This window comes from Diaphorina citri, unplaced genomic scaffold (assembly GCF_000475195.1).
Source record: "Diaphorina citri unplaced genomic scaffold, Diaci psyllid genome assembly version 1.1 scaffold462, whole genome shotgun sequence".
Classification (NCBI taxonomy): domain Eukaryota; kingdom Metazoa; phylum Arthropoda; class Insecta; order Hemiptera; family Psyllidae; genus Diaphorina; species Diaphorina citri.
In genome coordinates this window covers 40,363-54,336 of record NW_007377897.1, presented here as the reverse complement: position 1 = coordinate 54,336, position 13,974 = coordinate 40,363, and the positions used below count along the sequence as shown (strand labels likewise).

General features: G+C 38.0%; 2 protein-coding genes across 2 annotated transcripts; one reads left to right on the top strand and one right to left on the bottom strand.

Moving 5' to 3' along the window:
- The first annotated feature begins 278 nt into the window (after positions 1-278).
- Positions 279-11,877, top strand: LOC103509054 (transcription termination factor, mitochondrial). The gene is made up of 7 exons (XM_008473645.2): positions 279-651; positions 8,093-8,303; positions 8,663-8,850; positions 9,529-9,625; positions 9,891-10,044; positions 10,996-11,251; positions 11,596-11,877. The coding sequence occupies exons 1-7, from the start codon at positions 487-489 to the stop codon at positions 11,710-11,712; spliced, it is 1,188 nt and encodes a 395-aa protein (XP_008471867.1). The 5' UTR covers positions 279-486; the 3' UTR covers positions 11,713-11,877.
- A 60-nt stretch (positions 11,878-11,937) lies between these two features.
- On the bottom strand, positions 11,938-13,973 carry LOC103509061 (MKRN2 opposite strand protein). Its single transcript, XM_026823496.1, has 4 exons — positions 13,897-13,973; positions 13,615-13,827; positions 13,169-13,378; positions 11,938-12,467 (listed from the first exon to the last, which is right to left on the bottom strand). Exons 1-4 carry the CDS (start codon positions 13,971-13,973, stop codon positions 12,224-12,226), a joined length of 744 nt encoding a protein of 247 aa, XP_026679297.1. The 3' UTR covers positions 11,938-12,223.
- Position 13,974: the final 1 nt, after the last annotated feature.

Here is a 13,974-nt window from a genome sequence, read left to right as displayed (position 1 = left end):
CTATCAGCGCTGTAAAAATAAAAAAAAAAATGAATATTGATCGTAGTGCGGATTGTTGATCGATCGACCATAGCGTAGAGTAGTGTGGACGCACCTTAACCCGGGTACAATAAAGTGCAGCTTTATCACCGCTAGAGCACGCCACATATTGGAAGTACGACATCTGTGAAGCTAGCCAAGCTTCCTTTCTTGAAGCTTGAAGTTCTTGGTTTTTGTTTTGCTCTTGATTTTTACTTTTTCATTTTCATTTCTTTTATTTCTCATTTGAAATTTTTTGAAGTTCAATTGTTCAATAAAAAAAAAAGAAAAAACGTCAAAATGTTGCAAAAAATTACACCTTCCTTCAGCAATACTGTGTAAAAGCGTTTGATATAGGTAATCTCAAATGTGATTCAAGATTTAAAATACTCGGGAATATTAAATTTCAAGTGTAACCACAGCTTTCATTTGTAAGTAAAACCAGGTACATACCAGAGATCAGTAATCATGCTGAGATCCCTGTTGGTTCAAAGGATACTCCATCTCAGAAGAGTATCCAAGATGAGTCCCAATGTTGTCAAACAATGCTTGGTCTCTCTAAGTACCCAGAGTTTTTACAATAACAGCTACAATGCTGTGCTACTGAAAGAATCGGAGTCCGCACTTCATGACATCAACTTTGATTACTCGGCTACTCATCATACTGTCATGGAACTGTTGGATTGTAGCCCTGCAGATGCTATACACCTAATAGAGGCAGATCCTGATCTACTCAGACTTCCTGCTAATGATCTCATGGAAATTAAGAAGTTGTGCCGAGAAAATAATATTCCCCAAGACATAGTGAAGAAAAATTTAACTTGGATTAGTCGAATGAAGCCAGGTAATAGTCATCTAGTTGTAAGGTCTGGTTCAGAAGCTTGACTGTTCCTACGGGGGGGGGACGAGTTAGTTTTCCCCCCCCCCCCCTTTTTCCTTCATTTTTTTTTTTTTTTTTTTTCCTTTTGTAAGGTTTTACTAGGTACAGATCTGGAAAAATGGCCTAATGGTTAAATATTCCTCCAATATTTGTAACAACAATTAAGTATATGGAAAATTTTGAAGTGCATAGTTGCATACAATATTATTTACAACAAGTAGGTAACTTGTTTGAGAACTTACTGTAGAAAATCGCCATGAGTAGGTTTCATGAGAATAGAGCATGGGTATTGTGATGCCTTCACAAACGGGTAAGGTACTCTGAAAATAGAAAACCGAGAGTTGAATTGAAGGACGTGAAAAAGAAAATCCACATCTTTTAACACTTTGGACGGGCAACCATGGCCAATCCATGAAAGAGGAGGTGTTTAAGGCTGTCCACACATGGTCGACGGCTGTCGATCGATGGATGTTGAGTGAAACCGTACTCTGCCTTGACAACATAGATTCACCCCTTCGATCGACGGCTGTCGATTGTGTGTGGACGCAGCTTTACGCTTGCAATATTCATTTCAAGAATGTCGCAGTTCGATTCCCGCCCGGGGCGGATTTTATCCTGGACGGATAGGGTTCGTTCTCGGAATGGCTGGCTTTCTCCTATCCTGTCTTACTTCTCTCTTCAATTACGTGACGATAAGAACGTAGCAGTTACAGTTCCCTCTATCAAACCTTGGGGGGGGGGATTATTTCAAATTGATCTAGTCATTCTACACTCACCGGAAAGGGGTCAAACTGGTTGCTTCGCCAGCCAGAGGGGCGTGGCATACAGGACAATGTTCTGGTAGCTCAAAACAGAAAACCCGAGGTCCACAATGAGTGAAACAGAGAAGTCCTGGATCCGAGTTCATGATGTAACACCTGAAGAAAGATAATAGAATAGAACAGGTAGGTACATAATACAATTCGTGTTCAACAGGGAAAATACTATTTCCCCTTGATTTTTAGTTGTTTTACGAAACGTGGAGTAAATCCTTAAAAGTTATCCAACTTTGAATAAGTACATATGTATTTACAATTAAGTACTGTAATGATTGGGGAAAGATAGGTACCTATTAACCTATTATACTTGTAGTAATGCTTTATTTAGGCTGTCAGCCTAGGGCCTAGAACAATCTAACATTTGTTTGACGAGCATTTGTGCTACACATTCCAAAGTTTAAAAGACTATAAATATTTATACAGTTCAACAGGGAAAATACTATTTCCCCTTGATTTTTAGTTGTTTTACGAAACGTGGAGTAAATCCTTAAAAGTTATCCAACTTTGAATTAGTACATATGTATTTACAATTAAGTAAGTACTGTAATGATTGGGGAAAGATAGGTACCTCTTATACTTGTAGTAAGTAATGCTTTATTTAGGCTGTAAGCCTAGGGCCTAGAACAATCTAATATTTGTTTGACGAGCATTTGTGCTACACATTCCAAAGTTTAAAAGACTATAAATATTTATACGTCATTGACATTACGCACTGAGTTGCGTGGACTGGCAATAAATCGGAGGTACCTTACCTTGCATAATTTAAAAGCAACGAAGGTAGAAGGAATAAATACCATAAATTGTTTGGAAAAATTCGTTTGATGTGACAGGAAAAGTTTCATGAGAGGGTAATTGGGTAAGCACTAAAGAAACCTCTTACTTGTCAAAGCTAAAAATAAGAGTGTAGTTTTTACGTCTGACTATAAATCACAAACCTCTGACCATCTAATGAGCACCTAGATTAGGGAAAATTTAAGGCTTAATCCCCTCCCCACATGAAAAGGTGTGTCCAATCGACGCTACGGCCCGCGGCCCGTAGACTATGTGTGGACACACCTTTATATATTTTAGCTACTTGCAGCAAGATGCTATCTATGTACATAATAATGTCGTGAAACTTTTTCCATAAAACATGCGTAGTTATGAAGCATGTGAAAGAGGACACCCTGTATCTCCCCAAGCAATAATCTTATCTCCATTTCAACCTTTACAATCAGCCCCATCAATACAAAAAGAAAATAGTCTTCCCCCATCCCTCGAAGGAAAAGTTCAGGCTACTTTTTGGTACTAAGAAGAGCTTAGGGAGCTTTCAACAAGGGGAAACATTTTGTTGTTTTTTAGTTTCCATAGTGACCCCACACACGTACCCGAGGCGAATGAGTGCTTTATGAAAGGCACCTATAGTTAGCTTTATGTATATTAATCAAAAGTATGGTCTAAGTACGTGCGAGTTTCGTTTCCTTTTTGTTTCTAGTTTTATAGCGTTTGGGAAGTTTATTTCTTAGTGTGTTTTTCGTGTTGCTAATTCACTTTTGTTTCTAAGATGGAGCTTCATTGGTGTAGGATAAACGGGGTTTAGAGTTTAGGCAGGATACAGGATACCTATTTGAGCAGGAGAAACAGGGTATAATAATAATCTAAAATCTAATCAAATCATGAATCTTTGTGGTTTTACACTGGTAATGCCGCCACTGGTCACTACTCAATTAAAGTAGATACTCCTTTGTCCTCACGATGCTGAGTGCAAGCACAGAGCCGAAAAAAACTTCGTTAGCTTTATGTATATTAATCAAAAGTATGGTCTAAGTACGTGCGAGTTTCGTTTCCTTTTTGTTTCTAGTTTTATAGCGTTTGAGAAGTTTATTTCTTAGTGTGTTTTTCGTGTTGGTAATTCACTTTCAACTTTCTAGTGACGTGTACGGTACTTTTAGTTAGGGAGCTCCTTACGATGTACCAGGATGGATTCAAGTTGAGATTTAGTCGCAAAGTAAGTTACTTTTGATTTCCTACTTAGGTAGGTACTTTAAATTAGGAAACTATGATATTGAACGTAGTAGATGAATAGGAGATGGTGAAAACAGTTGTTCACAACCTCAATCGCTTCTTCAATTCTAATAGAATCTCCAAAGTAAGTTACTTTTGATTTCCTACTTAGGTAGGTACTTTAAATTAGGAGACTATGATTTTGAACGTAGTAGATGAATAGGAGATGATGAAAACAGCTGTTATTCACAACCTCAATCGCTTCTTCAATTCTAATAGAATCTCTCATTGTCTGCAGACATTTTTGAAACCCCTTTAAACAAAGTAAGTTACTTTTGATTTCCTACTTAGGTAGGTACTTTAAATTAGGAGACTATGATTTTGAACGTAGTAGATGAATAGGAGATGGTGAAAACAGTTATTCACAACCTCAATCGCTTCTTCAATTCTAATAGAATCTCTCATTGTCTGCAGACATTTTTGAAACCCAAAAACGAAAAATAAAATGGTTAAAAAAATTAGGGAGTTGGGTATAAGTTTTTTTTTCCCCCTAAGGAAAGGAAAGTCCAAGTTCCAAGTAAATGAGTGTCGTCGCTGTCGTCCAGTCAATGACCCCACTAAGAAATATGCCATAGCCATAGTTGTTATTGTCATAGAGTAATACGAGTACAATTTCTTCTCATTTTCTTAGTCTCCTCTTTGTAATTCCTAGATCGCAAGTTCGATTCCCGCGCGGGGCGAACTTTCAACAGATAAGATTTATTTTCGGAACGGCTGGCTTTCTCCTTTTGTCCTCTCTTCGATTTCGGGACGATAAGACCTCCGTTGTTAACGTGTGTCCACACATGGTCTACGGCCGTGGATTGAGCATCGATCGATTTGAATTTATCGTGAATCAACATCCATCAATGGTTGGTAGATCGACGGCCGATAGACTATGTTTGGGTTTGGAGACACCTTTACCGTTTCCTCTATCAAACAATCTTTCTCTCCCTCCCTCCCTCCCTTTTCTATTCTTACCCTCTTGATACCTTATTCTTTCCCATACTTTCTTCTCAGCTTTATCGCGGAGGGGTGCCGCGTGTCACAACTCAACCCCTCCTAGAATATCATTGTGTGCCAGGTACTCTTCTAATACCTTCGCTGAGTAGTTCCCATTTTATTTGCCTTTGTTTTATCTGTATCCACGGAATGTACATTTTTCAACCCCTGGGGGAGTAGTTTCATTTTAGGTAACTTTTTTCCCCTGAAGTTTTTGAGAGAATTCTTCGTTCAACTGGGAGGGCTCTCGTGAGGGAAGATTTCCATTGAACCACTTTAATTCTATGTATTAGGTAATTTGTACCGACAACTTTTACTTAATATGCTTTCAATATTTCCGACTGGGAGTACCCTTCTTTCTTAAGTCTTTTTATCTAGGTACTGTGTGAATAAATAAAAACATTTCTTTTTCCTTTCCTTGTTCAAGAGATTTTATGGGGTAATCCAATTTGATGATGTTTTCCTCCTTTGATATGTATTTCAGGTGACAGCCATTATGGGCACAGATTTGCTCAAACACCAACACAAGTGGAAGGAGCATATCAAGGACATGAGAGACATTGTGAAAGAAGTTGAAGGACAGGTAAGTTTGTTTGTGCATTGAAAAATATGAAAAGTTCCTGCAATCTGTTTGAGCCGATGGTTTCGCTTTGTAGGTGAGTAGGAGTTGGCACACCAAGGCGAGCCACTCACTATCAGGTACAACTGATCAGTCCACCTGATACCTGATGAGCACACATACTATCAGTTAGACCTGAGAAGTGGACCTGCTCATGTGTACCTGTCAGGTCTACCTGATAGTGAGTGGCTGCCCCAAGTATCGCACCTAGACCAGCTTGAACAATAACGAATCAAGGGATTTAACGTCACTGTTTAATTAATAAGACTGGGTAGGAAGGGTCACTAGTTCCTGCACCAGGAATTTTTCAACTACGAACAGTGGTGGAGAAATTGGCCAATAATAATACCTACACCATACATTCCTACAACATTAAATTTAGTAACATCAACCGAAGAAGTTGATGAAATCCTGGAAACCATGAAGGAAGCCAATAAGGTAATTGACATTTTATTTCAGTTTACCAATACAAAGTTGTGGAAGAACCATTGGGATCATCAGCTATACAAGGCGTTGGACTATTTGAATATCTTTTGTATCCATCCCATGTTTGCAGATCCTCCAAAACAAAACCACTGCAAGACTTGGATGAAGTTCTGGAGACGTCCGAGTTAAGACCTATGTACGTAGGTCTGTATGAGGACTAGACTTGGACTAAAATAAATGCGCTTTTTATACTGTTCGAATAGGACTATTGTCCCTTTACCAGTTTACCCCAGCAGTCCAAACAAGGTCTTACAAAGTACCTACCTAATTTTTTTATTGATAAGTACCTTAATACCCACAAAATATGAATGTGATCAAGGAAAATAAAGTTTGTGACAATATCAGCAAATCTAAACAACCTGCCATTAGCTATATAAATATGACAAGTACGTTATGACTTGAGTATTTATGCTGCTTAATTACCTAGTAATTCAAATCAATGTTTACCATCACTACTTAAATATGTACCTCAGCTAGTTAACGAATAACGACTTGCAACTTCCAGTCCATCTTAAGAGAGGAAGTCTTCATGACAAATGGCCACGGTACATACTTCAGATAAATATCATTGGATATGTAAATACCTACTCTTGTGATATCCTGTCACTCATGACGTCAGACTTCTAAAGTACACTATCAAGATAGGAAGTCTGTAGTGACAGATAAAACCCCGAAAACATATGATAAAGAAGATCAGTAGGTAGCTCAGATGTCTTGATGTAATAACACTCAAGATGAAAATGGTCATAAATTAGCTACATAAATATGACAAGTACTTTATGACTTGAGTATTTATGCTGCTTAATTACCTAGTAATTCAAATCAATGTTTACCATCATTACTTAAGTATGTACCTCAGCTAGTTAACGTATAACAACTTGCAACTTCCAGTCCATCTTAAGAGAAGAAGTCTTCATGACAAATGGCCACGGTACATACTTCAGATAAATATCATTGGATATGTAAATACCTAAGTACTTGTGATATCCTGTCACTCATGACGTCAGACTTCTAAAGTACACTATCAAGATAGGAAGTCTGTAGTGACAGATAAAACCCCGAAAACATATGATAAAGAAGATCAGTAGCTCAGATGTCTTGATGTAATAACACTCAAGATGAAAATGGCATATATTGGTCATGAATAAATTCTGATGAAAACAAATTGGTTAGTAAGACAATCCCCTATGATTAATAAGTATGATATGATTAATATGATAAAGGTTCTCGTGATCTCATGTGATATAGTCTCCATTTCATAAGAAGAGATAACAGATGTTCAAGTTACTGATAAGGTGTGAAATATGGGGTCATTTATCATCTTCTCTGTCCGGGGCTACTTTTCAGCTAGGCAACTACTTACTTAGGCCAGCCACTCACTATCAGGTAGACCTGACACCTGATGAGCACACACACCATCAAGTAGACCTGACAGGTTCGGCTGAAAAGGTCCGAATGTCAGGTCTACCTTGTACACACTATCAGGTAGAACTGACTCTATTAGTTAGACCTGACACCTGAACAGGTCTAACTGATAGTGAGTGCCTGGCCTTAGGTATGTAAAGTCTTATAGCAACAAGTGGATAGGTGACGATGTTCAAGTTACTGATAAGGTGTGAAATATGGGGTCATTTATCATCTTCTCTGTCCAGGGCTACTTTTCAGCTAGGCAACTACTTAGGCCAGCCACTCACTAGGTATCAGGTAGACCTGACACCTGTTGAGCACACACACCATCAAGTAGACCTGACAGGTACGGCTGAAAAGGTCCGAATGTCAGGTCTACCTTGTACACACTATCAGGTAGAACTGACTCTATTAGTTAGACCTAACACCTGAACAGGTCTAACTGATAGTGAGTGCCTGGCCTTAGGTATGTAAAGTCTTATAGCAACAAGTGGATAGGTGATGCAAGTAGTAAAATGTCACATTCATAGAAGACAATATTGCACCTTAATTTGCCCAACAGGACGGATTTCAATAGCATCTGCCATTTCTTGTCCCCTTTTTGGTCATTCTTGGCGTCCCAATGTTGTCAAACAATGCTTGGTCTCTCTAAGTACCCAGAGTTTTTACAATAACAGCTACAATGCTGTGCTACTGAAAGAATCAGAGTCTGTACTTCACTTGTTGGCGGGATTTTTTTTTCGCGGCAAAAGGTAAGCTTTAAAAAGCCTTATCATCCTTTATCAGATGATAAGTTAATTGCATGGAGTTATAAGGCAAGGGAAAAGCGCACTTCATGACATCAACTTTGATTACTCGGCTACTCATCATACTGTCATGGAACTGTTGGATTGTAGCCCTGCAGATGCTATACACCTAATAGAGGCAGATCCTGATCTACTCAGACTTCCTGCTAATGATCTCATGGAAATTAAGAAGTTGTGCCGAGAAAATAATATTCCCCAAGACATAGTGAAGAAAAATTTAACTTGGATTAGTCGAATGAAGCCAGGTAATAGTCATCTAGTTGTAAGGTCTGGTTCAGAAGCTTGACTGTTCCTACAATCAGATCAAACAATGAAATTTAATTTAAAAGCACCTTGTCAAAAAAAAAAAAAATCCATAAAGGTTAATGAAAAAATGTAGTGTGTGCACAATGGAAGGGAAATGTATTCATCTATGTTTGGGCACAATGAGGACTGAATTACTGTAGAGGTCATTTTTCTGTGTGAGTTTTACAGTTCTCTGAATCACACTCCTGTTGAATTGGACAATGCCTTTACCTAAAGACTACTTACCTAGAGATAAAATATAATTATGGGTCAGTCATTCAATACACTTACTAATGAAAACTCTTTTTGTCTGTTTCAGTGGAATTAAATCACAGATTTCTCTACTACTGGAAGTGGAGTTTTAGAAATGAAAAAGAACGCCCTGAAATCTTTGTCCTTTTAAATTTGACCTTGTCTAAACTAACTAGTTTCACCTGTAGAGCCATAAGTGAAAAGAGCAAAATACTTGAAAGAAATAGAATATCCTATTTCTCAAATAAATTAGAGGTGAGTAAATTTCTCAAAAAGTAGTTTGGAGAAAAAATGAGATATCTATGGGGAAGACACTTCTCTAATGACATGCTAAGACAGTGGTTGTTTTTGCTTATACCTATTTACCTCAGGCTTCATTTGGGGTTTAGCCTGATAACCTTGCTCATGTTACTTACCTATAAAAAAAGGCCATGTTTGTATATAGTGTTTAGGTTTACTGTTCATGATTTGACAATAGATATCTCAGGACAAAGGTTTCTAGCTAGTGGTCTGCAAACTTCTTTTGAACTACATACTACCTGTGGCCTGAGTAATACCATGGAAGACACTTCTCTAATGACATGCTAAGACAGTGGTTGTTTTTGCTGATACCTACTTACCTCAGGCTTCATTTGGGGTTTAGCCTGAGCAAGGTTAGCTCATGTTACTTACCTATAAAAAAAGGCCATGTTTGTATGTAGTATGTAGGTTTACTGTTCATGATTTGACAATAGATATCTCAGGACAAAGGTTTCTAGCTAGTGGCCTGCAAACTTCTTTTGAACTACATACTACCTGTGGCCTGGGTAATACCAGTCTGGCACTTGAACTGGAAACCTTTTTAAAAATCTTTCCATCTGTTTAGATGTTTTAATATTATGAGTATTACTATAGATTATTTGATTATCTTGAAATGTTTTTGATCTGTTACAGTCCAGTGTATCAGAATGTACCAACCTTGTAATCAAATATCCGTTCCTATTGACAAGAAGTTTGAAAACAGTTTTTGAAATTGTTGATAGTCTACTAGGTAAATAGATTTTATTTTTATACTTTCTGGTTCTTCCTATGGGCCCATGGGTAATAGTGAAACAGATGAGAAAATTATTCCCAAGTCAAGTCCAATGACCTGGTATAATTTAATGATATCTTGAGAGCTTAGTATCTCTGAATTCCAAAAGTAGAAAGTAATAAATTTAGTTACCCACGTTTGCTACTTACCTAGTGAATCAGCAGCCAAAAGAAGGAGGAAAATACTGTGGCTTATTATTTACCTATCCTAATTTTTCCATCAGAGGCAGGAGTTCATCCCAAGGATATCTACAAGGATCCCTGGCTGATTCTAAACAGCTCTGCCTATGTCAAAGAAAGACTGGAAGTGTTCAAAGAGAGAGGCATTAAGAATATCAAGCCTTGGATGGTCAGGTGTCAGGATTCTACTCTTGCAAGGTGAGCTTGATAAGGCTGGTATCTTAGTCTTGACATTAGCACAAAGAAACTATCCTTCAAATCAAGGCTGACCCTTTAAGGGATGTTGATAAATATCCAGCCTTAGAACGTCAGTCTTGGATGATGCAAGAATTCATCTTCTCAAAGTCCTAATGGATCAGGATAAATAGACTACAATAGTCTATTCTGTTGGTTTCTAAGATGGAGCTTCATTGGTGTAGGATAAACGGGGTTTAGAGTTTAGGCAGGATACAGGATACCTATTTGAGCAGGAGAAACAAGGTATAATAATCTAAAATCTAATCAAATCATGAATCTTTGTGGTTTTACACTGGTAATGCCGCTACTGGTCACTACTCAATTAAAGTAGATACTCAATTGTCCTCACGATGCTGAGTGCAAGCACAGAGCCGAAAAAACTTCGACCCCCTCCGGGAATCGAACCCGGAACCTCCAAGATTCAAGCCTAGTATGATAGCCGCTAATCTAAAATCTAATCAAATCATGAATCTTTGTGGTTTTACACTGGTAATGCCGCTACTGGTCACTACTCAATTAAAGTAGATACTCCATTGTCCTCACGATGCTGAGTGCAAGCACAGAGCCGAAAAAACTTCGACCCCCTCCGGAAATCGAACCCGGGACCTCCGACATTCAAGCCTAGTATGATAGCCGCTCGGCCACGGAGGTTGCCTTGGGTATAATAATTTTTTCTATTGGTAGATTAATCACTCATCAGCTGGGTCTATAATGATAGCCGCTCGGCCACGGAGGTTGCCTTGGGTATAATAATCTTTTCTATTGGTAGATTAATCACTCATCAGCTGGGTCTATAATTGATAGCCGCTCGGCCACGGAGGTTGCCTTGGGTATAATAATCTTTTCTATTGGTAGATTAATCACTCATCAGCTGGGTCTATAATTTATATTTTTTTTTGATTGATTTCTCAGATGCATAGAAATTCGTCAGCTAGCGCTGGATGTATCACGCGAGTTTGACATTGACACCAAGGAGCAATATCTGTGTGAACGTCTCAACGCAGACCCCTGGGAATTTATCGAAAGCAAACGAAAGTACCCACGTGTGGCTCAAATATCGCTGACCAAACTGAAAATCATGCTCGATCTTCTGCTCAACGCGGGATTCGAACCCAAGGACATTTTCAAACATCCCCAGGTGTTGACGTTCAGTCCTGAAACCATTGAGGTAAGAAGTAGGAGAGTGGGCAAGTTGTGAGTTTGCTTGTTGCAAATTTAATTTTTTTATTAAATTTTTTCTAGCCGTTTGGTACCTTCGCTACTACAAGAGACGCTACTAGTGGATGCTCCAAATACCCTGAGTCTGGCCTACAGTAAAGGAGAAAGATGAAGCTCAAGGGGGGGGGCCCTTTGGCCCCAAAATACGGCTCTGCCTAAGACCAATCATAATAAAATCTGGATGACCCACATGATCTAAAAAATATCATCAAAATCAGAGCATTACTTGATGTGGAGAGTTATAGAATTTTCGACACAATTTTGAAAGCTTTTTTGATGAATTATTTGTTCCAGAGGCGACTGAAAGACTTGAAAGATCGACAGGTGGAGACTTGGGAGCTTTCTACGTTAAGTCTACGGAACAAGAAATTTGAAGCCTTCCTTAAGAAAATGGACAAAAAACTGAGTTGATGAAAATTTGAAAGACAGGGGAAAAATGTTCATTTAGTTGTATTGAAGAGTTTATATTTTTTATGAAGTCCGAGCTGGTATCTATCACCTATTGTTACCATTAAAATGAAGGCCTTATGCAGTGTGAGTGGTTAGGTGTAAACAATTTTAAAATCAGAGTGCCGTTGTTATGCAATAAAAGAAAGCCAAATTCGAATAATTTTATCTAAAAAAATGTGAGAACAATTTCATTGGTTCTTAGCTGTTTTTAATTTAATTCCAAAGTCCGACCTGGAACATTGCCTTGCAGCGTTTTCCTAACTACTTGGAAAAAAGTAAGTACCTACCAAATATAAAATTACACTTCAATCGTTTCCAGGAAGAAGGGCCTATGTTAGTTAGTAGCAAAAAATAGGTCCTTTTTCCTGGGAACGATTCACTTGGCCTTATGAACTGTCTTAGTATGTACATCAGGAATGATTAGAAAGCCTAAATTAAAGGAAGGAAATATACAATATAGGTAGTAGGTACATCAGGAATGATTGGAAAGCAAGTTGGTGTTCACATGATCGTCATAATCATGTGTCACATAGAAGCCGCCATCTTGGATTTTCCTATACAAACAGATGTACTTGCAGGCAGTGATCGTTTTGGGCGTCACAAACTCAGCACAGAATTGTTCTCGGTTCGAAGCTAGAGTACTCATTTGTGTATAGTGAAGACAACGGACGAACACCAGAACGAAAGTGTAGCAGTTGTATGTCTCCTCGTTGTATCTGAAATAAGCGCAGGAATTGCATTAATAGTAAGCCATACACACCAACTTGTGTGTACGAACCTTTATTTCATTAAAAAAAAAAAGAAAAAAAATATGTACCTATACCTACATTACCTACAAATTTCCAAAATACAATCCCTTTAGATTAGACTTTACCTACAGTAAGCAATAAGTTGGGTACTTAGATACATAACGAAAATATTTTTTTAGCAAATACCTATGTAAGTAAACATTATTTTTGTTATTTCAAATAATAATATCGTTGCAAATATAAAGGCATTCCAATAACATGGATTCTTATCACGCGAGCACCGAGCAAATAAATAATCTAGGACCAATAGAAAATTAGATTGTTTCTAGACAATATTTTGATCTTTAACGAATCCAGAGCGAGCATGTATAATGCTAGATATACTACACAAAGTTCACATGGAAAAGTTTAGGAAGTAGTGAAGACCGTAAAAAAGTTGAACTTTCAAAGCATAGGTATATTTTTGTTTTCTTTAAATTATTTCAAGTTTTACCTAGATATTTTTTGGTGTAGATACAGGTTGTACCTACCTCGTTCTTTAGATAACATGCCACGGATGAGATGTTACCAAAATCACAATGTGTTGATAAAACAGGTTTTTTAATAAGCACATCTCATTTTGTCCCTAAAATTTCCTTCCAATTTTTTTATTCCATACAAAAACTTACTTCTGAGCAGTCCACGAGGTTTGTTTGGACACCTGGTCCAGAGTTTGGTCCCAGTGCTCCGTCCAAGATTCATCGGTTAGCTGAGTGATCAGAATACATTGGGTCCAGTCGTCAGAGCGTGATGTGTGAAGTCCATTCTGATCAAACTCTATTACCTTGCCATGAGAAGTCGTCACTCCAATGTGCAGGTCTTGATTGAGCTTGTAATCACTGTAGATAGAATTTGGGGCAGAGACGACGAGTTAGTTTACCCCACTCCCCACTTTCTCCTACATTTTTTTTTCTTTTGCAAGGTTTTACTAGGTACACATCTGGAAAAATAGCCTAATGGTTAAATATTCCTCCGAAATTTGTAACAACAATTATTAAGTATGTGGAAAATTTTGAAGTGCATAGTTGCATACAATATTATTTACAACAAGTAGGTAACTTGTTTGAGAACTTACTGTAGAAAATCGCCATGAGTAGGTTTCATGAGAATAGAGCATGGGTATTGTGACGCCTTCACAAACGGGTAAGGTACTCTGGAAATAGAAAACCAAGAGTTGAATTGATGAAGGACTTGAAAATTAAAATCCACATCTTTTAACACTTTGGACTGGCAACAGAGGCCAATCCATGAAGAGGTGTTTAAAGCTGTGTCCACACATAGTCGACTGAAACCGTACACTGCCTCGACAACATAGATTCACCTTGTTGATCGACGGTCGTCGACTATGTGTGGACACGGCTTAACGCTTGCAATATTCATTTCAGGAATGAGTCCCACATAGTTCCAAATTGATCTAGACAACTTTTTATTCATT